A 25,582-nucleotide genomic window follows, 5' to 3' on the forward strand; every position below is an offset into this window, starting at 1 on the left:
GGGGTTTTACTTCACATCTAGAGGGCTCTAATAATGTTAAAAACCGTCTTTAGAAAGTCATAAACGCGTGTTTTAAGCCTTAATTACGAAATGCATTAACAGTGAATCCTATAACGCAAAAATTCATTTCTCGGAACCAATTAACCGCTATAAACGAGGGACAACTCCAGTGTTATTTCTTTTGCTTATTCCCTTGTTGCCCAGGGAGGTGTGTGTGTGTGTGTGTGTGTGTGTGTGTGTGTGTGTGTGTGTGTGTGCAGCATATCAGAGATGAACAAAGGTGCAGTCATTGGAGTGTGACTGTGTTAATAAACACACCAGAAAGACAAGTTAACATTATGTTGGCATGTCATGTGTGTGCGTGTGTGTGCGCGTGTGTGCGCATGTGTGTGTGTGTGTGTGTGTGTGTTCGCAGGTGGAATTCCTCCACACGTCTTGCCCTCAAAGCAGCAACATTTGTTGTAGTAGAGTATGGTCATTGTGATAAATAATACACAAAATGTTAAAAAAGAGCGATTCTTCATTATCGTGCATCCCACAGTTGAACTGGAAACTGAAAGGCTTTCCTGCTGGGCTCTGGTTGCCATGGCGACCCACTGGCTAGCTCACAATGGCCTGAGTGACATCACTGGTAATCCCGCCATTGACGCTGACAGTGTGTGTCTGTTAGGAGGTGGCGAGTTCATGTGTGTGTGCGCACATACACACACACACACACACACAAGGTGCACATGTGCAGCAGAGCCTGTCGTCACGGCGACTATGAGAAGAGAGATTGATGGCTGATGAGGGAAAGAAGTGAAAGGACCAGATAGTCAGGTCTCATTCTTCACCGCCCGCCCTGTCCCTCCTCCTCCCTGTCCTCATGATTCAGCCCCCCCCAGCCCATCCTCCCTCCTCTCCTCCTCGCCGGCCGGGCCTTAGAGCAGGCGACGTCCCTCCTGTTAGCGAGGGGATGTGGAAGAGAAAGCTAAGGATCAGCAGGACTCGAGGCCCGGTTCTGTAAGTCATCGTTGTTTTATTTTACTTGGATGAGAGAAGCAGCGACCGGTCCAGCCTGATAAAAACTTTATTGACAAAGAATGTGTGACTGTGACGTTAGGAAGAATGCTAGCCTTACTTTGTGGGAAACTTGTGGAAGTACGTCCACCTTCTCAAGTGTTGCATCTGAATGAATCGTGCGAGAGTCATTTCATGAAGTTCCTGCGTCTATTTTGTCATGTGATCATCATGTCATGTGTCAAACTGTTGTCAAAAAAAGAAGGCGGAGCTTCCCCCATTGAAGCAAACCATGAATCATTGCTGCAGGCTGTGGGCTCAACATTAATATGAAATGCAGCAAATGGCATGCTTGTAATGTGTGTGTGTGTGTGTGTGTGTGTGTGTGTGTGTGTGTTTCCTAGTTGCTATGGCAACCCTATCCTTCAAGTTGCCAGACTCTCACAATGACCACTTTCTTGTCTTTGTTTTTTCCCTGCAGGGCTGAGAAGACTGAGGTGTTAAGTGAAGACCTCCTCCAGGTACTAACGTCGTAATGTTGACTGAAACAACATCCGTCGAGAGGAAAAGCTTTTATTGTGTGTGTGTGTGTGTGTGTGTGTTTTTTTTTTTTTCTTCAGGCGGAGAAGCGTCTGGAGCTGGTCAAGCAGGTGTCTCACAGCACACACAAGAAGCTGACGGCGTGCCTGCAGAGCCAGCAGGGCGTGGACGTGGACAAGAAGTCTGTCAGGTCTCCGTCGGTGAGAGGCAGATTTAAATGTCACACTTTTATTTTGGCGAGGTGGCACCCAGAAAGCACACACTTGTCATTACTATCGACTGCCGGCGTCACGGTGACTCAATCACTTGTGGTTTTTTTTGGGTGGCGGGGGTTTGTTGTAGAAAAAGCTTCCTCTCGCAACCCTTGCACAATGCATGGAGGAGGGGGCGGCGGTGCTCGGGGACGAGTCCCTGCTCGGGTGAGTGCGCGTGCACGTGCACACCGGTGGGTGGATGTCGGTGATGTTCAGCATCATGGCTTTTAAACGTCCATCCTCGTCCGTCCCGCAGGAAGATGCTGAAGCTGTGCGGCGAGACGGAGGACAAACTGGCTCAGGAGCTCGTCCTGTTGGAAGTCACCATCGAGAGAGACGTCATGGACCCGCTCTACGACCTCGCAGAGGTGCTTGACTCATGCTGAGCGTGAAACGAACGCTTATTGTCAGGAATATGATTGCCGTAGATCTCTTTTTTTTCACAGCAGTAATTGATACGCCCATCCAAACCCTCCTGCTAGCTGGACGTTGACATTCTCCTTCTCTCTTCAATTGCCATTGTTCACTCGCGATGGAAGCTAACAAGTTAAATGCTAAATGCACACACTTGAACAGATGGAATCTATGTTGCGTTCAGGCACCGCCAAAGCGGGAAATCTCAATGCTTGACGAAAAACATCAGTGAAGCATAAAGACATAAATATGTAAAAATTGTGGGCTTTTTTTTAACAGTGGTAGATGCTGTACATTTTTACCTGTACAGTGATCCCTCGTTTATGGTGGTTCATTGGCTCCAGACCCCACCATGGTGAATGAATTCCCAAAGCAGGATTCCCTATTTATATATGAAATATTTTTGTAGTTAGAGCATAGAAAACCTACGTTTTTTTAACATTAGAGCCCTCTTGACATGAAATAACACCCCTATGATCGGTCACATTTACACTCCTATTACCCAATAGAGTAGACATAATAAGAGAAAATAAGACATAAAAAAGTAGATGTACACAATAATTATCTGCTACGAGGAATTATGACATCATAGTGCTAAATCTGATAACCGATTTAAAAAAAAAAAACGACATAAAAATGCTCCAGTGAGGGGAGGTTACCCATACTGTGCTGTAGGTGGGTTAGCGGGAGCAAATCAAGCGCTCCTTTTCTGTGACGTGCTGCAAACGGCCTGTCGTACCTTCTCCCGAGCTCACTTGCATTTTCGGAGGAAGGCATTTTGCACCAGGAGGAAATAAAACATGGAGCTTCAGCGACACCAAACTTTCATGCCTGGGGCTTGTTCTTATCGCCGCGGCGTTTGAAAAGTGCAAAAAATGTTTACCAGAGGTGACCCGAGGGCTAAAGTGATCTGTGATTTCATGATGGAAATGATGGCGCTGAATGGCCAGCCCTTCACCGTCGTTGAAGATACCGGCTTTTGTCTGCTAGTAAACCCCTTGGAGCCACACTTTGTACTTCTGAGCTGATGCTACTTTTTAAATGTTTTCTTAATAGTAGTAATGTCATGATATTTGGTACAGGTACAGTTTGTCAAATCCAACTTTGTTTCAGTACTTCTGACCTCCAGGTGTGCACAAAATACAGCTAAATCTAAATTTAAATCAAAAATAGATGGATTATCAGTATCTGTATCGGTCTGGGGAAGCAGAAAGTTATCGATATTGGCTTTAAAAATGCAGTATACATATTGTGATTCCCTGTAAATAAGACATAATATAGACTCCTGCGTTGGCAGTGGGAGAGTTCCTTGTTCTGTACAGTACTTCCTGCGGTGGCTATTGTCTCATCAGTGAAACATGACTGACACCTAGTGACCAGTATAGAATACTACATATCATCACAACGTCTTTGAATGCATCTTCTGAATGTTTTATGTGTATTTTACTTCATTTAGCAATTTTTATGCTTGAAAATGCTTAATTTAGGCAGAAATATGTGAAATTTGCTTAACTGTGCATGTTTTTTGACTAATAATAGGCCGTATTTCAACATGAAACAGTAATGATTTATTAATTATTTTTTTTTCCAATTTATGGTGAATGAGATGTGTTTTTTGGCCTATCTTTGCAGAAATTATTTCTTTATTATCCACCGCGCTTTCTCTCTTTAAACCGTGTACGTGAGGATTCTCACCGAGATTTCCCGGGAAGACATAAAAATTAGGTTCACTTCAGGAAGTGGAAGTCAAACAAAGCCACACCCATAAAAGCACAGCCTCCTTGGTAGTGACCTCCGTGCAACACACCTGTGTGCTTGCTGTAAATGAATCTGCGTGTGCGTGTTGTCTTTGTGCGTTCACACCTGATAACGAACCTCACAGCGGCTCTTTCTTCTCCTAAGGTGGAAATCCCAAACATCCAGAAACAAAGGAAACATTTAGCCAAACTGGTCCTGGACATGGACTCTGCACGCACACGGTCAGTGTGTGTGTGTGTGTGTGTGTGTGTGTGTGTGTGTGTGTGTGCATGCGTGCGTGCGTGTTCTCCATGCTAACTTCCCGTCTGTTGCAGCTACTATCAGTCCAGCAAGTCGTCAGGCTTGTCCGGCAGCCTTCAGCCGGCAGGAGCCAAGGCCGACCACCTCAGGGAGGAGATGGAGGAGGCCGCCAACCGCATGGAGATCTGTCGGGTCAGAGATCGCCTTCGTGTGCGCGTGCAGCGTGGGGGAATGTTTTCACTCTTGGAGGCTCATGACAACCTTTCACTTGCTTTGCCATCCCCAGGACCAGCTGTCTGCAGACATGTACAGTTTCATGGCCAAAGAACTCGACTATGCAAGCTACTTCCAGACTGTAAGCGCCACGTGCACACGTATAGCCGGAAGGGTACGTGCACGCTCTGATGTGTCCTCTCTCTTCCAGCTGATTGAAGTCCAAGCTGAGTACCACAGGAAGTCACTGGAGCTGCTGCAGAACATTTTGCCTCAGATTAAAGCTCACCAGGGTGAGCGGGACACCACACGCACACACATGCGCACACATGCGCACACACACACAGAGCTGCATGTGCATCTAACCTAGTGTGTGTTTCAGAGTCGTGGGCGGAGAAGCCGTGCTACGGGAAGCCGTTGGAGGAGCACTTAGAGCTCAGCGGGAGAGATATTGCCTTTCCCATCGAGGCCTGTGTCACCATGCTGCTGGAGTGCGGCATGCAGGAGGAGGTCAGCCTGGCACGCGCACGTACACACACAATCATGCCCACACAAAACACATATTTTATATGACCTTGGTTTCTTTCTCCTTTACCGCTCACGTTTGGGGTGTCAGGGTTTGTTCCGAGTGGCTCCTTCAGCCTCCAAGCTGAAGAAGCTGAAGGCATCTCTGGACTGCGGCGTGTTGGACGTTCAGGAGTACTCGGCCGACCCGCACGCCATCGCAGGTGAGCGCATCTGTTCCCACGGCAACCAGTGACTTTTCTCTTCCTTCTGTTGCTTTCTTCATTTTTTTTTTTTCATTTGTAGCCCTTGCGAGCCTGACAACATCTATTCCGCATATAGCGGGAATTTGTTTCGCTTTCACGCTCCCCGGCGCACGGCGGCCGCGGCGAATTATTCATGAGACGGAACAGGAGACCCAAAAGCTGCAGACGGGTCATTAAATATGGAGTCAAATCCAAAGTCAGTCACTCACCCAGTGGTGCTCGCTGAGAGTCGGGGGGGCTGAGGCCGTATCCCTCTCTAATAATCCCAAATTAATGTGGGTCGGCTTCAACAGCAAATCTCATTTGTGAGCTTGTCCCGCTGGGGGTGGCGGCAGTGGTTGGTGTTTGGGGGGGAGGAGCGCTTGCAGCTGAAGGGAACGTATACAACATACACAATACACACACATATAGTGTATATACGCACAGTGGTGTGAAAAAGTGTTTGCCCCCTTCCTGATTTCTTATTTTTTGGCATGTGTGTCACACATAAATGTGTCAGATCATCAAACAAATGTAAATATTAGTCAAAGACAACACAACTGAACACAAAATGCAGTTTTTAAATGAAACTTTTTATTATTAAGGGAGGAAAATCCACACCTACATGGCCCTGTGTGAAAAAGTGATGGCCCCCTAAACCTAATACCTGGGTGGGCCACCCTTAGCAGCAACAGCTGCAAGCGTTTGCTTGATTGCAGGATTTTTTGGTAGACAGCAGCATTCATGCTTCCATTTATCACAGCAAGTCTTCCAGGTCCTGAAGCAGGAAAACAGCCCCAGACCATCACACTACCACCACCATATTTTACTGTTGCTATGATGTTCTTTTTCTGAAATGCAGCGTTACTTTTACACCAGATGTAATGGGACACACACCTTCCAAAAAGTTCAACTTTTGTCTCGTCAGACCACAGAGTATTTTCCCAAAGGTCTTGGGGATCATCAAGATGTTTTCTGGCAAAATTGAGACGAGCCCTAATGTTCTTTTTGTTGAGCAGTAGTTTTGGTGTTGGAACTCTGCCATGCAGGCCGTTTTTGCCCAGTGTCTTTCTTATGGTGGAGTCTCACCTTAACTGAGGCAAGTGAGGCCTGCAGTTCTTTGGATGTTGTTGTGGGGTCTTTTGTGACCTCTCAGATGAGTCGTCGCTGTGCTCTTGGGGTCATTTTGGTTGGCCGGCCACTCCTGGGAAGGTTCACCACTGTTCCATGTTTTGGTCATTTGTGGATAATGACTCTCACTGTGGTTCGCTGGAGTCCCAAAGCTTTAGAAATGGCTTTATAACCTTTTCCATGCTGATAAGATCTCAAATACTTTCTTTCTGGGGGGACCAACTCATTTGCGAACATCAGATCTCCATGAGAGGGCGGATAACAGCTGTTACAGACACGCCACGATATTAACACAAAATACATTTTATAGAGAATAATTATCGTTTTATATGTAAAAAAATAGAAATAATTATAAATGAGGAATGAAATGGATAAATGAGCATTGAACATCACTTTTACCTTTTTTTGAAGACTCTTGTTGGCGAAGACGGTGAAGAGCAGAGAAGGGGACGCTTTTTTCATACTTTGCAGTTTAGTTCTTTTTATAATTCAATAGCGTTTCTCACCTTCTTTATCAAATTGCTGGCAATGGCAACTTTCATTGGCCCCATGGCATGGTATTTTGCAGTTGCTAAGGTTTGATTGTAATTAGATTACCCGTTACTGGAAAACAGCAACAGCGTTAGTAACATTACTGCTTCTACTATGTACATTTATGTACGTAGGAGCCTTGAAGTCTTACCTGCGGGAGCTTCCTGAGCCACTGATGACCTTTGAACTGTACAACGACTGGATCCAGGCCTCCAAGTAAGTGGCCTCCATGCTAACCCACAAGCTGCAGGATGGATGGAGCCGTGTGAATTGTTTGTGTCGCGCTAGTTCAGTTGGCGAGTTTGCGTGGAAGCGTTCCAACATGTTTTTGCGTCCTCTTGTCCCCCTGCAGCATTCCCGACCAAGACAAGAGGCTGCAGGCTCTCCGCGGCGCTTGTGACAAACTACCGCCCGCCAACAACAACAACTTCAAGTGAGTTTTTGGGTGCTTCATGGTCTCCTCTCCGCGAGAACATTTCTTCTTTTTCCATCTCGGCCTACCTCATCACTAACCTGCTATGCTATGTCGGAATGGACTCATAAAACATTATAATAAAGCACGGGTGTCCAAAATGTTGCCACCGAAAGCCGGAAGTTGCGAGGATATATGAAAATATGCAGTTCAATATATATAAAAATAAATAATAAAACTTTTATTGTGTATTAAATACATATGATTATTTATTGTATTTTAAATAAATTGAATAATTTGTTTTTAGATTATTACATATTTTTCTTTATTATTAAATACGTTAATAATTCTTTAATTTGGGTTATTAAATATTATTTATTTATAATGTGTATATAATAATTATAATTTGTAACAATTAAAATGTATTTATTTATTTATTTATAATTAGTTAATAAATTACAATTATTAATTATCCCAAATAATTAAGCAATGATTAAATAATACATAAACAAAATCATTTATTTTTAGACGAATTTGCTTTTTTAATTATGTAAAATAATTAAGCAATTAAATAATGTATATTTAGATTACTAAATATTTTTTTATTTAAAAATTATTTGTGTAAAAATAATAATAAATAATAAATAATAAAATAATAAATAATAAAAAAGTAAATAAATGAAATAATTTATTTTAAATTATTAAATGTTTATTTATTCCCTACTTTTTTTGTATAATGAAAATGAATAATCTTATTATTATTAACCCCATCCATACATCCATTTTCTACACCACTTGTCCTCATTAGGGTCGGGGGTATGCTGGAGCCTATCCCAGCTGACTTGGGGTGAGAGGCGAGGTACACCGTGGACTGGTCGTAATTATGAAATAAACCAATTTGGATTGTTGCGTGTTTATTTATTTAATTACAACAAATTAAATAGTTTATTTAGTTGATAAAAAATTAAATAAAAAATAAATATGTGAATATATACACTCCTGATCAAAATCTTAAGACCAGTTGAAAAATTGCTAGAATTTGCATTTTGCACGTTTGGATCTTAATGAGGTTTTAAGTAGAGCTACAATATGCAAAAGCAAGAAGGGGGAGTGAAACAAAAAACATTTTGAAAAAGTAATTAATTGAAAACAACAATTAAACTGAAATAGGTTGTTTATCAGCTGATCAAAAGTTTAAGACCACAGGCTATAAAAGCCTAAATCTGCTCAAAATGTTCATTTTCTGTCAGGCATTCACACTGTCATGCCTTCCTGATGGTAAAGCTAAGAAGCTTTCTCTTTTTCAACGTGGTGGGATTGTGGAGCTGCATAAGCAAGGCCTCTCGCAGCGTGCCATGGCTGCTGAGGTTGGGTGCAGTAAATCAGTCATTCAGATCCTGAGCATTATGGAACAAAAAAGTCAAGTGGTAGGCCCAAAAAAATCACACCTGCGCTGAGCCGGAGGATCCGATCTTCGACCCAAATTACGGCCCTTACTGGTGCCGACTGCAGCGCAATAACCATCAGACGGCATCTGCGGGAAAACAAAAAACTAATTCAAAGACCTTGTCTCCTTCAGTGCCACAAAAGTGCCCATTTAGACTTTGCCAGGGAGCATCAAACATGGGACATTGAAAGGTGGAAACAAGTTTTATTCTCTGATGAGAAAAAATGTAACCTTGACAGTCCAGATGGCTTCCAACGTTACTGGCATGACAAGGAGATCCCACTTGAGATGTTTTCATGATCCGGGGTGCTTTTTCATTCAGTGGAACACCGGAGCTTCAGGTGGTGCGGGGTCGTCAAACGGTGGCCGCTTACATGCAGATGTTGCAGCGGGCATCCCTCATGACTGAGTGCCCTCGTCTGTGTGGTAACAGCTGGGTTGTTCAACAGGACAACGCTGCAGTTCACAATGCTAGCTTGACCAAGGACTTCAGGGAGAATAACATCACTCTTTTGGACCATCCTGCATGTTCCCCTCATTTAAATCCCATCAAGAACATTTGGGGATGGATGGAAAGGGAAGTTTATAAAAATGGCCATCAGTTCCAGACAGTTGATGCCCTTGGTGAAGCCATCTTCACTACGTGGAGCAATGTTCCCACTAGCCTCCCACTAGCCTCAAGCATGCCCAAGCCCATTTTAGAAGTGATGAACAAGAACGGTGGAGCTGCTCATTACTGAGTCCTACTGACAACATGTTTTGTTCTGGTTTGGAGAGTTTTTTGTTATTTTTTGAGCGATGGTCTTAAACTTTTGATCAGCTCATAAACAGCCTATTTCAGCTTAATTGTTGTGTTCAATAAATTACTTTTTCAAAATGTTTTTTGTCTCACTCCCCCTTCTTGTTTTTTTGTAGCTCTACTTAAAACCTCATTAAGATCCAAATGATCAGGAGTGTATATCAATATAAAAATCACCTAGCTTATTGAGGAAAAGGCTTCTTGAGACGTCATCTGTACTTCTGTGTAGAAGGTGTCGGACGTTTCGCTCCTCATCCGAAGAGCTTCGTCAGCAAACTAATAAGTGCTGGTAGCTTAGGCCTTAAATACAGTAAGAGTGGGCGGAATTGGTGTGCCAACACCCTCCTCCTATTGGTTCGTTACACTAAGCCTGCATTCCTCATCTTTACAGTGGTATAATCCTATCCTGTTATTCACACCTACGATAAAAGGGAAGTGTCGCTCCCTGAATTGGGTATGAACGACTCTGATACTGGCTTGTTAGCATCTATTGTTCTGGCTCGGCCCTGCCTTCACCTCATTTGCAAGACTAAGAGCTGTGGGTTTTGGTCTCAGTAACCTGCTGAACACAGGGTCCAAATTGAACCTCAAACCACCATTCCGATTCAATGATGGGTTCTGTTGTTTGACAAAAATAGCTTCCTTTACTCCTCTTTCAAACCATCTGTTTTCTTTGGCCAAAATCTTTACCTCGCTGTCCTGAAAAGAGTGATTGGTAGCTTTCAGGTGTAGATGTACTGCTGATTGAGGACCACTAGCATTGTCCCTGCGATGTTGATAAAGCCTTTTTTGGAGCATTTGCTTAGAAAAACTCCAGAGGATCTTATGGCAACACAAAATTCCTACCTATTTCAAACCAGTAAATACCCTGAGACAAAAATTAGTGCATCCTAAAGACAAGGCTCCAAACCAGAAACAGAGCAATGTGGTCTATTCCATCCACTGTAAAGATGAGGAATGCAAAGAGCACTACATTGGGGAAACTAAGCAAATGCTCCAAAAAAGGCTTTATCAACATCGCAGGGACAATGCTAGTGGTCCTCAATCAGCAGTACATCTACACCTGAAAGCTACCAATCACTCTTTTCAGGACAGCGAGGTAAAGATTTTGGCCAAAGAAAACAGATGGTTTGAAAGAGGAGTAAAGGAAGCTATTTTTGTCAAACAACAGAACCCATCATTGAATCGGAATGGTGGTTTGAGGTTCAATTTGGACCCTGTGTTCAGCAGGTTACTGAGACCAAAACCCACAGCTCTTAGTCTTGCAAATGAGGTGAAGGCAGGGCCGAGCCAGAACAATAGATGCTAACAAGCCAGTATCAGAGTCGTTCATACCCAATTCAGGGAGCGACACTTCCCTTTTATCGTAGGTGTGAATAACAGGATAGGATTATACCACTGTAAAGATGAGGAATGCAGGCTTAGTGTAACGAACCAATAGGAGGAGGGTGTTGGCACACCAATTCCGCCCACTCTTACTGTATTTAAGGCCTAAGCTACCAGCACTTATTAGTTTGCTGACGAAGCTCTTCGGATGAGGAGCGAAACGTCCGACACCTTCTACACAGAAGTACAGATGACGTCTCAAGAAGCCTTTTCCTCGATGGACAACTCCTGTACGACTGAGAGCCTACACAGACGCACCTAGCTTATTGTTGTAGGTGACAAAGAATATAGTTTGTAATTGCTCTGGTGAGGGGCTGTATTTAATTTGGTTTCATTTAGAATATGTCCTTGGCTAATGAAAAAGGAGCTGCAGGCCGCAAATGGCCCCCGAGCTGGACTGTTGACGTGTGTGTAACACAGCTTTCAGCACACATTCACACCCATTCTTGCTAGCTTCAGTTGGATGAGAAAAAAAGCGCACCCATCAGCGTCGCCATCTCTTTGTACAAATAAAGCTTATTTGTAGCTGAGGAGCTCTGTCAGACCCGACCAAGCGATCACCACTCACCACAAGGAGCCCAGACACAGATGCTGTCGGCCCAGTAGCCCACTTTTGTGTCCTGGAAGCACTTCTCCAGAGGGAATTGTGTTCAGCCTCAGGGTGCTTTCATGGAAGTTTACGACATCAGGCGTGGTTCAGTTCCGTGCTGGAAGACGTGTTCAGTGATTTCTTTTGTTGCCGTGTGAGTCCGCTGGGAACACGTGGAAACCAGGACAAGTGGGATATGCAAATGTACAGTATTCAAACCTCACTTCTTTGTTTGCAGGTATCTGATTAAGTTCCTGTCCAAACTGACTGAACACCAGGACGTCAACAAGATGACTCCGGGGAACATCGCCATTGTGCTCGGGCCCAACCTTCTGTGGACGCACAGCGACGGGTAAGACAGCCGTGCGCGATCATATGACAGGAGCTCGCCAAACTGCTCCTCCTAACCTCCAGACGACCATTTTGTCTATTTATGATGGTGACGAAGCAGTTTGTGCCGAACTCCGCCTCCCTGGCGTCCTCCTAAATTTGTTTGTCGTAAATCTATCAAGCTCTTAATTAGAATTTAAAAGCCCCGACCTTGCTAAAGTCTCCTCCTTCTGGCCACTGCAGCAACATCACAGAGATGATGACCACCGTGTCCCTGCAGATCGTCGGCATCATTGAGCCCATCATCCAGCACGCCGACTGGTTCTTTCCTGGAGGTGAGCAGGAGGGGGAGGAGGCAGATGGCCTTCCGTCATCTGCTTCCTCCAGAGAAGTTCTCATCCTTGCTCCTTTTCTAGAAATCGAGTTCAACGTGACGGGCAACTACGGAAGCCCTGTCCACGCCAACCACAACGCCAACTACAGCTCCATGCCGTCTCCCGACATGGAGCTGGTGGAGCGTAAGCAGAACGATCAGAGCCGCCGACCCCTCAGCGTCGCCACAGATAACATGATGCTGGAGTTCTACAAGAAGGATGGGTAGGAAACACAATGCAGTAATCCCTCGTTTATCGAGGCTAAATGGTTCCAGACCCGATCGTGATAAGAGAATTTCCATGAAGTGGGATTCCTTATTTATAAATCAAAGATTTTTATAGTAAGACCATAGAAAACTTTCTTATGACCTTTATTAGGGCCCTGTAGACATGAAATAACACCTCCATAGTCACCTTTACACTCCTATTACACAATATAGTAGACATAAGAGAATATAAGACATACAGTATAAGGCATAATCAAGATAATAACATAGACTTACGATAATGTATACAGTATATATAATATATATTATATTGGATTATTATTATTATTATTACAGATATTATTATATAATTATTGTTTTTATGTTAATTTTAATTACATTTGTAAAATTAAAAATAAGATTATTAAATTAAATTACTGTAGTTATAAAAAGTCAATCATTTGAAATAATATATATATATATAATATTATATGATGATGATATTTATTGTTATTGTTAATAACAATAATAATAATTGTTAATAGTCTAAATATAACATAACTTACTGTTGACGTGAGCATTGGGAGAGTTCCTTGTTGTTCCGTTTTTTTTTTTTTTACTTCCGGTTTCTGTAGAGTACTTCCTGCAGCGGCTATTGTCTCATCAATGTAACATGACTGACACCTACTGACCAGTGCAGAACACTACATATCATCACAATGTCTTTGAATGCGTCTTCCGAATGCCTTACATTTCTATTTTACTTAATTTAGCCTTTTTTATGCTTGAAAATTATTCGTTTAGGCAAAAAAAAAACGTAACATTTGCTTAAATATAAATGTTTTTTGACTAATAACAGGTCATATTCAACCATGAAAACAGCAATGATTTATTAATTGATACCATTTTGAAAAGCCGTGTTAGCGTGCAGTGGCGAGGACTTCAATTCCAAATTATTTAACATCTGGTTGCAGCCAGGTGGTGCTGGTTCAGCTCAGCTTGATGTGCAGGTTGGAGAGTTCTATGATGATGATGATGATGATAAAGATGATGATGATGGACACAAATCCCAAAGTGTAACAATCGGATTATGCACAAACATCCTCTCGCTCGACCCCGTGCTCTTATCGGTCCCGGCGGCGTGCCTTAGAGCAGCTCAGCTAATTAAACCCGGACCGGGTCTGATCCGTAGAGCTCAGCTTTACGTGGAGACGATGTCTTCAAAGCCGGTGGCTGCCAGGGATGGTGGTTGTTCGATTGGACACGTGGAACTTAACTTGATAGTCACCATAAAGACAAAAGTTGGTCGTGCAAGACTGTCCTCATTGTGTCTCATTGTCTCTGCTTGAACCATGCAGCATCAGGAAAATACAGAGGTACAGTATGAACCCTTTCCTCACGTCTGACTGTGTCATGATGACAACAAAGCAGGCTTTTGTGTGTGTGTGTTGATGTTGCGTCATTGTGGTGTTTGCCACTGGATGGACTCGTTCAACAGCACAAACTCCTCAACTTCAATTTGAGTATTTTTATCCTGCATTGTCAGCAGTGGTTGGCATTGAGTAGCACGGTGTAGATACAGGACTGTACAGTGGTGTGAAAAAGTGTTTGCATATTTGTCACATTTAAATGTTTCAGATCATCAAGCAACTGTAAATATTTGCCAATGACAACACAACTGAACACAAAATGCAGTTTTTAAATGAAACTTTTTATTATTAAGGGTGAAAAAATCCAAAGCTACATGGCCCTGTGTGAAAAAGTGATTGCCCCTAAACCTAATAACTGGTTGGCCCCCCCTTAGCAGCAACAACTGCAATCAAGCGTTTGTGATAACTTGCAATGAGTCTCTTACAGCGCTGGGGAGGAATTTAGCGGAATTGTTGTCATTCAGCCACATTGGAGGCTTTTCCAACATGAAGCGCCTTTTTAAGGTCAAGCCACAGCATCTCAATAGGATTCAGGTCAGGACTTGGACTAGACCACTCCAAAGTCTTCATTTTGTTGAGGTGGACTTGCTGGTGTGTTTTGGATCATTGTCCTGTTGCTGGACCCAAGTTGCTTTCAGCTTGAGGTCACCAACAGATGGCCGGACATTCTCCTTCAGCACAATTCATGCTTCCATTTATCACAGCAGGTCCTGGTGCTGAAGTCCTGAAGCAGCAAAACAGCCCCGGACCATCACACTACCACCACCATATTTTACTGTTGGTATGATGTTCTTTTTCTGAAATGCGGCACTGCTTTTGCGCCAGATGTAATGGGACACACACCTTCCAAAAAGTTCAACTTTTGTCTCGTGAGACCACAGAGTATTTTCCCAAAGGTCTCAGGGATCATCAAGATGTTTTCTGGCAAAATTCAGACCAGCCTTAATGTTCTTTTTGTTCAGCAGTGGTTTTGGTCTTGGAACTCTGCCATGCAGGCCGTTTTTGCCCAGTGTCTTTCTTATGGTGGAGCCATGAACACTGACCTTAACTGAGGCAAGTGAGGCCTGCAGTTCTTTGGATGTTGTTGTGGGGTCTTTTGTGACCTCTCGGGGTCATTTTGGTAGGCCGGCCACTCCTGGGAAGGTTAATTACTGTTCAAGTTTTGGCCATTTGTGGATAATGGCTCTCACTGTGTTTGGCTGGAGTCCCAAAGCTTTAGAAATGGCTTTATAACCTTTTCCAGACTGATAGATCTCAATTAATCTCAGTTAAGTTATGTTTTAACAGGGGGGCAATCACTTTTTCACACTGGGCCATGAAGGTTTAGATTTCTTTTCCCCTTAATGATAAAAAATTCATTTAAAAACAGCATTTTGTGTTCAGGTGTGTTGTTGTTGACTAATATTTACATTTGTTTGATGAGCTGAAACATTTAAGCGTGACAAACATGCTATAAAAGTGACTGTTGTAATTATTAGATTAGATTCAACACATTTAAGGTATAAAATGTAAGAAGATTCATGAACACATGGACTCAAGAGTCACTATGGTGCGTTCAAGGACCGCCAAACATTTGACCTGTATTATCTATTTTTAGAAATTATTACCCACTTAGGGTGAATGAGATGTGTTTAATAAAAAAAAAATGTTTTGATAGGGCCGTCCACCACACCCCCGCCCCTGCTCCCAACACACTTATTACGCCCCGCCCCAACCCACCCTACCTTTGATTTGATTGGCTGTGCGTCTGTGTCCCACTGCAGCATGGGAGTCAGGGTGATGGACACTTCTTGGGTGTCCCGCAGGGGCTCGTCCTCCTCGCGCAAAACCTCGTCCACGCCGCCGAGCGTGCGGGCGCCGACCCCGCCCACTGACGGGCAGGTCCCCGAGCAGCCCGGGGACCCCTGCGGCTCCCCCTCCCCCACCCCTCCTCCCACTAGCGGCGACCGAGCCAGGTAAGGCAGTCTCCCTGTCCCTCCTCCCCTTGCCCCTCACCCCCCAAGCCTGGCGCCCTGCAGCTGACCCCAGACCATCGGCGTCCTTACTTCCCCCCTACCTCCCAAAAGGCACCCTTCAGCTGTTGACCAATGACGTCAGACGTGCTCATGTTGTCTTCTGCTTTGCCGTCAGCCCCCGCATGTTTCACAGCATCACCTTCCATTGTCGCAAGGCTCTGCAGTGGATGAGGTGACGCTTCTTCTTTGGATTTTTTTTATTTCAACTTTGACCTTCATCGCTCCTTCAGGAGACCTTCTCTTCATCCACTTGAATTTCTTCTCCTCCGCTCCACGTCCCATCAGACATTCTTTTTTTTTTATCATTCCAGCTCGGATGATGCTTCAGACTCCTGTAACGCCTACCCCTCCCCCGAGGAGGAGAGGCCTCCTCCCCCTTACCCCTCCTCCTCCTCCACATCTTCCTCATCTTGCTCCTCTTGCTCGCCCTTCTCGCTCCCTCACCCCCACTTCTACACCCGAGCACCCCCCGGTATGCGCCCCCTTTCCCGCAGCCCCGAGTGCGTCCCCCCCGGCCCGTCGCCTCTCCCCCGTCGCTCGGGCTACAGCCCGCCCCCCTTCCTTCACTCCTTGTGCCCCTCCCCTCAGCCGCTTGACGTCAACTTCAACCCCAGAGCCAGCCCCCCACACCTTCCCAAACAGGCCTCGCTGTCCGACCCTCTGCATGCCCCACCGTCCGACTCCAACGGCTCCACCCCCCTGTACATCAAGCCCCCCCTCGTTCTCACTCGCCACGATCTCTTCCTGGGCTCCCCCAAGCCCCCCAACACCCCACTGTCTGCCCCCCCGCCTTGGGCCACCTGTAGCCGAGAGCGTGGACGGAAGGCCACTAGGTAAACACACACCCACTGACACACTCACGTGAGGGGGGCGTGGTTGGGCTGAGATGAAGCCCCGCCCAGCAGCAATCGCCCTGTTTTGCTTGGCCTCTCAAATCAGTTCTGGTATCAAATCCATCTTTAACGTGAGCGCCACGTTTTGCAATCCATAACCTTGCACGTTGCCAGGGGAGTCCTGGAGGCGGTTGCTAGGCAACAAAGGAGCGCCAAGGCCCAGTGGGCGGCGGGCGATGAGTCACATCGGCAGCAAACTGTACAATACATGGAGATAATGATCAGTCGTCATGATGTCATAGCACGCTCATTTGCATGGCTCCGCCTTGACGTTAAACGCTTCAACCATCCTCATTCGCTGGACGCTGCTGTCGTCACGCACCCTGGGAGAGTAAGAAAAGGATGCAGTAAGAGTTTGATGGGCGGCCCACGCGTTGTGTGTGTGTGTGTGTGTGTGTGTGTGTGTGTGTGTGTGTGCACGTGTGTGTGTATTTTGTTTAGGTTTTTATTTATGAAAGGGTGCAACTCAGATGGATGACTTTTTTTGTCTCACCTCAGCACTCTGAAGAACAAGGAACTGTCTCCAGTGATTGGACAAAAGGGATTCCAGGTGACAGTGACCTCTAGCGGCCAGTCTGAGCACAGCCCACACACCCTGAGGAGAGGTCAGAGGACATTTATGACGTGCCGCATCTTCAGACACCTTGCTTAATACACCTTCCCTTTTTCCCTCCGCAGCAAAGAAGCTGGCTCCGATCCCTCCTAAAGGTCCTTATGGCCAGACGGGCGCCGTGTCCGAGCAGTCCACGGGTCAGCCGTCTCCGGTCAGCCTGTCGCCCACCCCGCCCAGCACGCCTTCGCCATACGGCTTCGGCTACCCGCAAGGTTACGCCACCATCGGCTCGGTGGGACACATCCACGCCGCCACGCCGTCGCTCTCCTCGCCGCCCTCGCTGGCCGGGGCGCTCACCAAGGCCCGGCCCACTCCCAAGCCCCCCCGGCAGAGGCCGAGCCTGCCTCCCCCGCAGCCGCCCTCCACCCCCGGCACCAGCCCCCAACCGCTGGAGCACTCCGGCCTCCTGGATGGTTTGTCTCCTGGAGAGAGCATGTCCACAGGTGAGCGGCAGGAGTACAGTCATACTTTGATGGAGATATGAATGAAAATACAGTAATCCCTCGCCACTCAAAAATAGATTCATTAGTAAATCATCAAGGGGCGTTTCCCAAGTGACGTCGGCACAGGCGCAGCTCTCATCTTAGGCCGAGTGAACAAACCCTTCTGGAGGCAGCTCGTCGACTTTGTTCGGTACGTTTTTCATCAGAATAGGCGTCACGGCAAAACAGTGTCCGAGTGATACTGTAAGTTTGTTTTATTTTCCAAAAGACGACGGTTTAAAATGAGCAAAGCGAGTACACAGAGAACAAGAGACAAATGGACCACCGCCTCGCGTTCATTTCACTGAAGGCGGCTATGAAGGAGCACCTTTACGAGAAGCATTTGATTGAAATTACGGTATAAACGCATTTGCGATGCTAGGATGCTATTCCTGATGCTGTGCCACACAGGCCAAAAGGAGGAGGACGGTGTGAGTTGCCAAAGATCAGAGTAAGTCATGTCCTATTTACATATTGTATTCTCAACACTGTGCCACCATAGCGACAAGCATTCAAAGCATTATACATGTTCCAAAACATACTTTCACAGCGATATGTTGATGGCGACAAACTACACACTAAACGCTCATTGAGAAGCCTATTTAAAACAATAATTGAAGGATAAGCAACTCCAAGGTCATTTACACTTCATCTCCATGTCTTTGTCATTGGACACCTGCATCAGACATATACACTGTGTTCCAAATTATGATGCAAATGATATTTTTCTCTAATTTGTTAAATAGCCAATATACTGTAAATTACAGTCATCAACCTTTAGAGTACAGTTTGAGTGTTATTGAACAACCCTCCCAATGATAGCAGTATTTTTTTCAAAAATAAAAACTTAAAAAGCACTGTTCCACATTATTATGCACAACAGAGTTTCGAAGCTTTTCACTGGTTGTTCAGAACCGAAAATGGTCATTTGTTGAATTTGCAGCATAAGGAGGTCATATTTACTGAAAGCAAAAGCTCAAGAGCTACTTTTTGCAGATTTGTATTTTTTGGTAGTTTTCTTTTAGGTTATAGTGTTAGAATGTGCCGTGGGCCAATAAAAAAAAACTGCTGTTGACCACAAATAATCCCTGGGCCGTACTTTGGACACCCCTGGCCCAAATTAAGCATGTTCAAGCATAAAAATGACTAAACTAAGTAAAATACAAATATAAGGCATCTAGAAGACTCATTGAAAGACACATTGTGGTATGTAGTATTCTACACTGCTCACTAGGTGTCAGTCATGTTCCTGTAATGAGCTAATACACACCGCAGGAAGTACATGTGTAAGTCTATATTATGTCTTATTTTGTTTTATGTCTACTATATTGCGTGTAAAGGGGACTATAGGGGTGTTATTTCATTTCTAGAGGGTTCTAATAATGTTAAAAACTGTATTTAGAAGGCCATAAATAGGTTTTCTCTTTTGTCTACTATATTGCATAGTGGGAGTGCAAAGGTGACTATAGGGGTGTTATTTCATGTCTAGAGGGCTCTAATCATGTCATTTAGAAGGTTGCAAACAGGTTTTCTGTGCTCGAACTAAAAAAATATTCCATTTCTAAATCAGGAATGCTACGTCACGGAACTTTGCTCATCACGGTCGGGTCTGGAACCAATTAAGCGCGATAAAGGAGGGATTACTGTACCGTATATGAATATACACTTACTGCTAGCTTTAAATGTGAAGCAGACAGGATGTACTCATGTTTGTTGTTGACTCACTTGCAGCCGTTTGAGCCGTCATTGTGTTTGTCAGAGGGACTTTTAGGGTAAGCAGGACTTCCTGTGGTCCACACACCCCATCCCCCCCTCACCCCTCCCGTCTCCCATGAGTCCGACCCCGGCGTCTCATCGCGTCCATTTTCCCTCGCCGCTCGCATGGCGGCTGATGCATGATGGCCAGTGTGGGCGTGGCCCGGGGGGGTGCTGGCTGCGCTAACATAATCTCGGCACCCACGAAGCCTTGCTCTGGCTGACCCCTCCCCCCCCACCACCACCACACACCCCCGCGCTCGCTTTGAAAGTCACCGCCACCTCCTCCTACCCACCTCTCTCCTCTTGCTCCGCCTCCTTTCCAGTTAGGGCACTTCCTGTGTGTGGACGTGATATTATACACAAGTACGGGTACGTTAGATAACATCCTCCCCTGGTCACCTTGTCATGCTGTGTGTTTTTATTCAGCCCGATTTGGACCCACGCACTTCATCGCCCAGCATGGCCACACCCCCACCCGGAATCTTCCTCACTTCCCAAAACACCCAGTGACTTTCCTGTGTTGTTGTTTTTGTCGTTGTTTGTTTGTTTGTTTGCTCCTCCTCCAGACTCGCTGTGCAACCTGGACATTCCCGTCATCAACATGGAACTGGACGGTCTTCTGGACCTGGCCCACATGTCCCACCTCAGGCACTCGGTGGCGCTGATGGACTCCACCTACCGCAGAACCGCCGAGTCGGAGGAGGAGTCGGAGAGCACAGTGCTATGATAGGATGGTCCAAACCCCTCACGCCCTCCCAATTATACATTTAGCTACCTTTGACACATCCTGCTTGCCTGGCTGCACCTGCACTGGAAGGAGAGGACACAGAATCTCGTTTATTAGCGGATCATTCCATTTTTTTCTGTTTTCTTTGCCTTATTTGATCCACTTGCATTGCTGCCTTTAACGTCACTCACAAGACACGTGGACGTCAGCCTGAGCGTGCACGTGAGTGTGTTTTATTTGTGTGTGTGTGGATCATCAACCGAATGCACATTGTAGATATGCTGAATAACACACAGGTCACAAAAAGGTTTCAAGGTCTTAGTGCACATTCATTTAGTGACTATTATTGTTGTCTATACTGTACATTTGCAGAGTTTATAAGCAACACTATAATCAAACACCAGATCCTATTTTATATGAACACACACTTCCTCCTGATAGAATGATTTAGATTTAGAAGACCCTTTTATAAAAGCTCCATGTGCAGGCTGGTGTGCACCAACAACGCAGGCGGCCACGCTCGCAGTCACGTAAGACGTAGGAAAATGATAGAAATATCAATACAGTAATCCCTCACCCCTTTGCGCTTCCAACTTCGCGGCTTCACTGCATCGCGTTTTTTCCAAAATATATGAATTAATAAATTGTGCTGTTTTATATGCTTGAATAGAGCTTATTTTTACTCAAAACATGCATATTTAAGCACTTTTTTTCAGAAATGAAACATTTTCAAGCAAAAAAAACGACTAAATGAAGTAAAATACAAATATAAGGCATTCAGAAAACCCATTCCAAGACAATATGTAGTATTCTGCACTGGTCACTCGGTGCCAGTCATTTGCCAGTTACTGTAATGTTGGGGGAAACACACAAGCACCAGACTTGAACACTCAACCACCCCCCCAGCACCGGAACACGCACGAGCACGGGTATTATGATGTATTTTCTCTTATGTCTACTATATTGCATAATAGGAGTGTAAAGGTGACTATAGGGGTGATGTTTCATGTCTAGAGAGCTCTAATAATGTTAACAACTGCATTTTAGAAGGTCACAAACATGTTTTCTATGTTTTATTTTGTCTTATGTCTACGATATCGGGTGCCAGGGGTGTAAAGGTGACTAATAGGGGTGTTGTTTTGTGTCTAGAGGGCTCTAATAATGTTAAAAAAAAAAACTTATTTAGGTGGTTGTAAACCAGTTTTCTCAGCTCTAACTCCCAATTGACCGTGATAAATGAGGGATCATTGTATATTGCATGAACCTGACTGTTCTACAGTGTAGGGGTACATCGTGTTAACTGTGGCTCCCTCTTGTGGACATGATAGGAATGAAAACCGGCCAACGCTGTTTGTGGATTGTGTTCATTGATGAGATGATGATGATGATGATGATAGTGTTGGTGCACACCAGCCTCACACGACTCAAGTGTACCAGAAGGTCGTGCGTGCGTGCGTGTGCGTGTGAGAGAGAGAGAGAGAGAGAGAGCAAGGCCGCTCTGCCTGCAGGCATGCTAACATGCTTTCATCATTAAGAACTGGCCTGAAAATGTGCTATTTTTGTCCAGAGTGTCCACACACTGGTGATGAGGATGATGATGACGTGGACGTGCAAGCATACTGTTTATTTTGAGCAGAGTATTTATACAGATATATTTCTGAAGGCTTTTTACGCGCAAGATTTCAGACGTGGGACCAGACTTTCCTTCCTTGTCACATGCAAACTTATTCACAGTGTAAATACATCGTGTACATACATGCTCTGTATATAGTGACTTATATATATATATAAATATAAATATAAATCTATATAAAATGATGTAGATGTATTGGAATACTAGCTGGTTTGATTTGTCAAAATGCTGAACACATAAAGACAGCTCTCGCGGTTATTAGACTTTTATTTGACACGAAACCATCCGATTCTAATGAAATGATCGATCAATTTAGCTGCATCCTGGACAATGGAGCCCATATCAATCGAACTTTGTCCATCATACAGGAAAATTGAAGGAGGCGGGGGCCGTTCTGACACACTTTGTACGTTCGAGGTGTTCAAAACAATCTAAGGTTCTATGCTTCAAGGGATTTGTTAAAAGGGGGGAAAAGCGTTTTCAATATTTTGAAAGCTTTATTAAATGTATTTGGCAAATCATTTTTTTTTTACACATAACAAAATACATACAAAAAAATAATGCGCATTACTATATTTTCAGGGTTCCCCTTTGGAAATGTATTTTTAGTTTTATTCGTGTCAAAATGTTATTTTTCTATCCCCCCATTCGTACAAATGTTTTATTTATTTTAGTGTTTTTTGTATCATATGTGCCGTGGGCCAACAAAAAACAAGCTGCACGCTGAAAATGTTGTAAAATTGTTGTTTTTTTTAAGGCTACAAAGAAAATAAAAAATAACATCTTCATGTAATCATTCATCTTAGTAGTGTCGACTTTTTCATGTTGCTCTATGCCAGGGGTGTCCAAAGTGCGGTCTGGGGAGGGGGTGGCTGTTTTTTTTTTATTGGCCCACGGCACATTCTAAAATTAGAATTTAACAGGAAAACGTTTTGAAAAAGAAGCAAAAATTGAAAAATGAGTTGTAATTTTACAAGAATATAGTCAGTTATTAAGAGGCAAAGTTGGAATCTACTGAGAAAAAGTCGTAATTTTACAAGAATAACGTCATTTTAGTAGCATAAAGTTGAAATATTAAAGAGAAAAAGATGTTGTATTTTTAAAAATCATTATATTATGAGAAACAAAGAAAACTGCAAATAAAGTTGTCATTTTTTGGAAAATTAGGTTGGGGAAGAAAGTTAAAATTTTACGAGAATAAAGTCAAAATGTTATGGAATTAAAGTCATAACTGCGAGACGAAAATTTGCAAGAAGAAATGAAATAGTTGGAGAGTTTAAAAAACAAAAACAGCAGAAATTGAAAAAAAAAGCTGTCATTTTATGAGAACAAAGTCAAAATATTGAGAGAAAAAAGTTGTCATTTTACGAGAATAGACTCTTAATATGGGGGAAAATAATGTCATTTTAGTAGAATAGAGTTGAAATATTAAAGAAAATAGTAATATATAAAATAATAATAATATAAGGCACAAGATCAAATTTTTTGGAAAATTAGGTTGGGGAAAAAATTATAATAATATAGGAATAAAGTCATAATATTACAAAAAGAAAATTTACGAAGATCATTTAAGAATGTTTTATATATTTTGGGAAAAAACAGCAAAAATGGGAGCAAAAGGGTAAAGAGTTAAGTTGATATCAATAGTAGGCTTTTTCACTGATATGAAAAAAATTGAGATGCAGTTTTTGCTTGAAATATATATATAAGGTTTTTTTTTACAAAGTTGCATCCTTTCATTTTTCACTATGTGGCCCCCGCTGGGAAAACATTTGGACTCCCCTGCTGGGTTTGCTGGATTTTTATTGCTTTTTTTAAGACAAGTTTTAATTTTTTTATGTCCTGTGGGCTAATGAAAAATGATTTTGGTAACAATCAATGCTGTTAATGTTCCTTTTTTTCCCGTAACCTTTTTTTTTCTTTTCACAGTGTCCCAAGAACTTCTTGGGCTCTGATGCGGCCATCTTTAATTGTTTTACTTTTTGTATATGTCGCGGGTCAATAAAAAATGAGCTGGAAGCCGCAAATGACCCCCCGGCCGCACTTTGGACACATCTGATCTTGGTAGTTCTTCTTCAGTCTGTGAAGATGCAACTTTCTTGCTGTCCTCACGACACGGCAGGATCCTACGATGGAGTATTAGGGCCACATGGAAAAAAAAATCGGAGATTTCAAGAATAAAGTCGTAAGTTTACAAGAAAAAAAATCATACTTGTACGTGAATAAAGTCGTAAATTTACAAGAAAAAAGTTGTAAAAAAAAAAGAAGTTGTACATTTACGAGAAAAAAAGTCATAAGATTACAGGAATAAAGTTGTAAAATTTACAAGAATTTTTTTTTTTACAAAAAACTCGTAAATTCACAAGAAAAAAGTCGTAAATTTAGGAGAAAAAAAGTTGTGGAAAAGTAGTAAATTTGCAAGAAGAAAGTCGTATCATGAGAATAAAGTCGTAAATTTATGGGAAAAAAGTCATAAATGTGCAAGAATAAAGTTGTAAAAAAAAAGTTGTATTATGAGAATAAAGTACATTTCCAAGAAAGAAAGTCGTAAAATTACAGGAATAAAGATTTTATGAAAAAAAAAAAAGTACAAAAAAGTCGTAAATTTACGAGAAAACAGTCGTATTATGAGAATAAAGTCATAAATTTATGAGAAAAAAAGTGGCAAATCTAGGAGAATAAAGTCGCATATTTGCGAGAAAAAAGTTGTAAATTTACGAGAATAAAGAAGCACATTTGCGAGAAAAAACTTAATATTAATATTACGAGAAAAAAAGTCCTAAATTTACGACAAATTTGCGAGAATAAAGTCGGAAATTTGCAACTTTTTTTCTCGTAAATGTATGACTTTTTTTCTTGGAAAGTTAATACTTTTTTCCCTCATAAATTTACGACTTTTTTCTTGCAAATTCACGACTTTTGTTTTCAGAAATTTCTCGTCGTAAATTTATGCCTTTTATTCTCGTAAATTTACGACTTTATTCTTGAAATCTCATTTCCCACCCCCCCAATATGGCCCAATACTCCGTCGTAGAATCCAGTGCTGATGTTTGCTCTCTTAGCTGACCTGGACTTTTCTAAAAACAAAGAAAAAAAGCCTGAAGAGTGACTTTCCTGTCATGGGCAGGAAAGTCAGCACTGTTTACAACCTGATTATTATGAAGCATCTGTGAATCATCATGTGTTGCTTGTGCTTTTGTAAAAAGGTCAATCAGTCATCACATAGAAGGAGGGTTTTTTTACATGATTACTTGGAATGTAAAAACCTTGCAGGTTGTGTGTGCGTGTGCGTGTGCGTGTGCGCTGTGTTAATACATGTGTGAAAGTGTGACGCATGCTTTTCAACCGCACTCTTTAAACGTGTCAGCTTTGCTGCGTAAGGAAAGAACTGAAGAAATCCAAGTTTCTATTGTTTTTATTCTTTTGCCCTCAAAGCGTCTTCATGTGCTGAACGTTACAAAGTCAAATGAATCATCTTGACATTCCTTTCCGGCTGAGGAGGCCCTAATAAGTCTAAAATGTTTGTGACAAAACTGTGTCGATGCTGTTCAAAGTTTGGACTCAAAAAGAAAAACATCTTGTCCCAAAAATGTGTGAGGGGGAAAAAAAAAAGTCATCAGAATGTTGCGAAAATTAAAATGTTTTTTTAATAGGACTTC

General features: G+C 43.2%; 1 protein-coding gene across 5 annotated transcripts; it reads left to right on the top strand.

The window, feature by feature from the left end:
* On the top strand, positions 1 to 25,579 carry LOC129177295 (rho GTPase-activating protein 44-like). 5 transcript variants are annotated; one of them, XM_054768246.1, is made up of 24 exons: positions 1 to 1,002; positions 1,481 to 1,520; positions 1,620 to 1,739; positions 1,882 to 1,958; positions 2,050 to 2,161; positions 4,110 to 4,186; positions 4,280 to 4,397; positions 4,492 to 4,560; positions 4,630 to 4,711; positions 4,801 to 4,928; positions 5,035 to 5,146; positions 6,964 to 7,045; positions 7,182 to 7,262; positions 11,701 to 11,814; positions 12,036 to 12,127; positions 12,209 to 12,389; positions 13,731 to 13,748; positions 15,566 to 15,757; positions 15,933 to 15,989; positions 16,129 to 16,650; positions 17,209 to 17,315; positions 17,389 to 17,766; positions 19,537 to 19,577; positions 20,130 to 20,278. In XM_054768246.1, exons 1-23 carry the CDS (start codon positions 866 to 868, stop codon positions 19,542 to 19,544), a joined length of 2,904 nt encoding a protein of 967 aa, XP_054624221.1. In that variant the 5' UTR covers positions 1 to 865; the 3' UTR covers positions 19,545 to 19,577; positions 20,130 to 20,278. The 5 variants fall into 5 exon arrangements, with proteins under 5 accessions (XP_054624221.1, XP_054624220.1, XP_054624222.1 ...); XM_054768245.1 differs by lacking the exon at positions 19,537 to 19,577 and having other exon boundaries at positions 20,130 to 25,579; XM_054768247.1 differs by lacking the exons at positions 15,933 to 15,989; positions 16,129 to 16,650; positions 19,537 to 19,577 and having other exon boundaries at positions 6 to 1,002; positions 20,130 to 25,579.
* Positions 25,580 to 25,582: the final 3 nt, after the last annotated feature.

This window comes from Dunckerocampus dactyliophorus, chromosome 2 (genome assembly GCF_027744805.1).
Source record: "Dunckerocampus dactyliophorus isolate RoL2022-P2 chromosome 2, RoL_Ddac_1.1, whole genome shotgun sequence".
In the NCBI taxonomy this organism is placed as follows: domain Eukaryota; kingdom Metazoa; phylum Chordata; class Actinopteri; order Syngnathiformes; family Syngnathidae; genus Dunckerocampus; species Dunckerocampus dactyliophorus.

Coding starts and splice junctions, on each gene's coding strand:
- LOC129177295 (XM_054768245.1), top strand. CDS start 866: ATGATTCAGCCCCCCCCAGCCCATCCTCCCTCCTCTCCTCCTCGCCGG. Junction 1,003..1,480: donor AGGACTCGAGGCCCGGTTCT/GTAAGTCATCGT, acceptor TTTTCCCTGCAG/GGCTGAGAAGACTGAGGTGT. Junction 5,147..6,963: donor CGACCCGCACGCCATCGCAG/GTGAGCGCATCT, acceptor TTATGTACGTAG/GAGCCTTGAAGTCTTACCTG.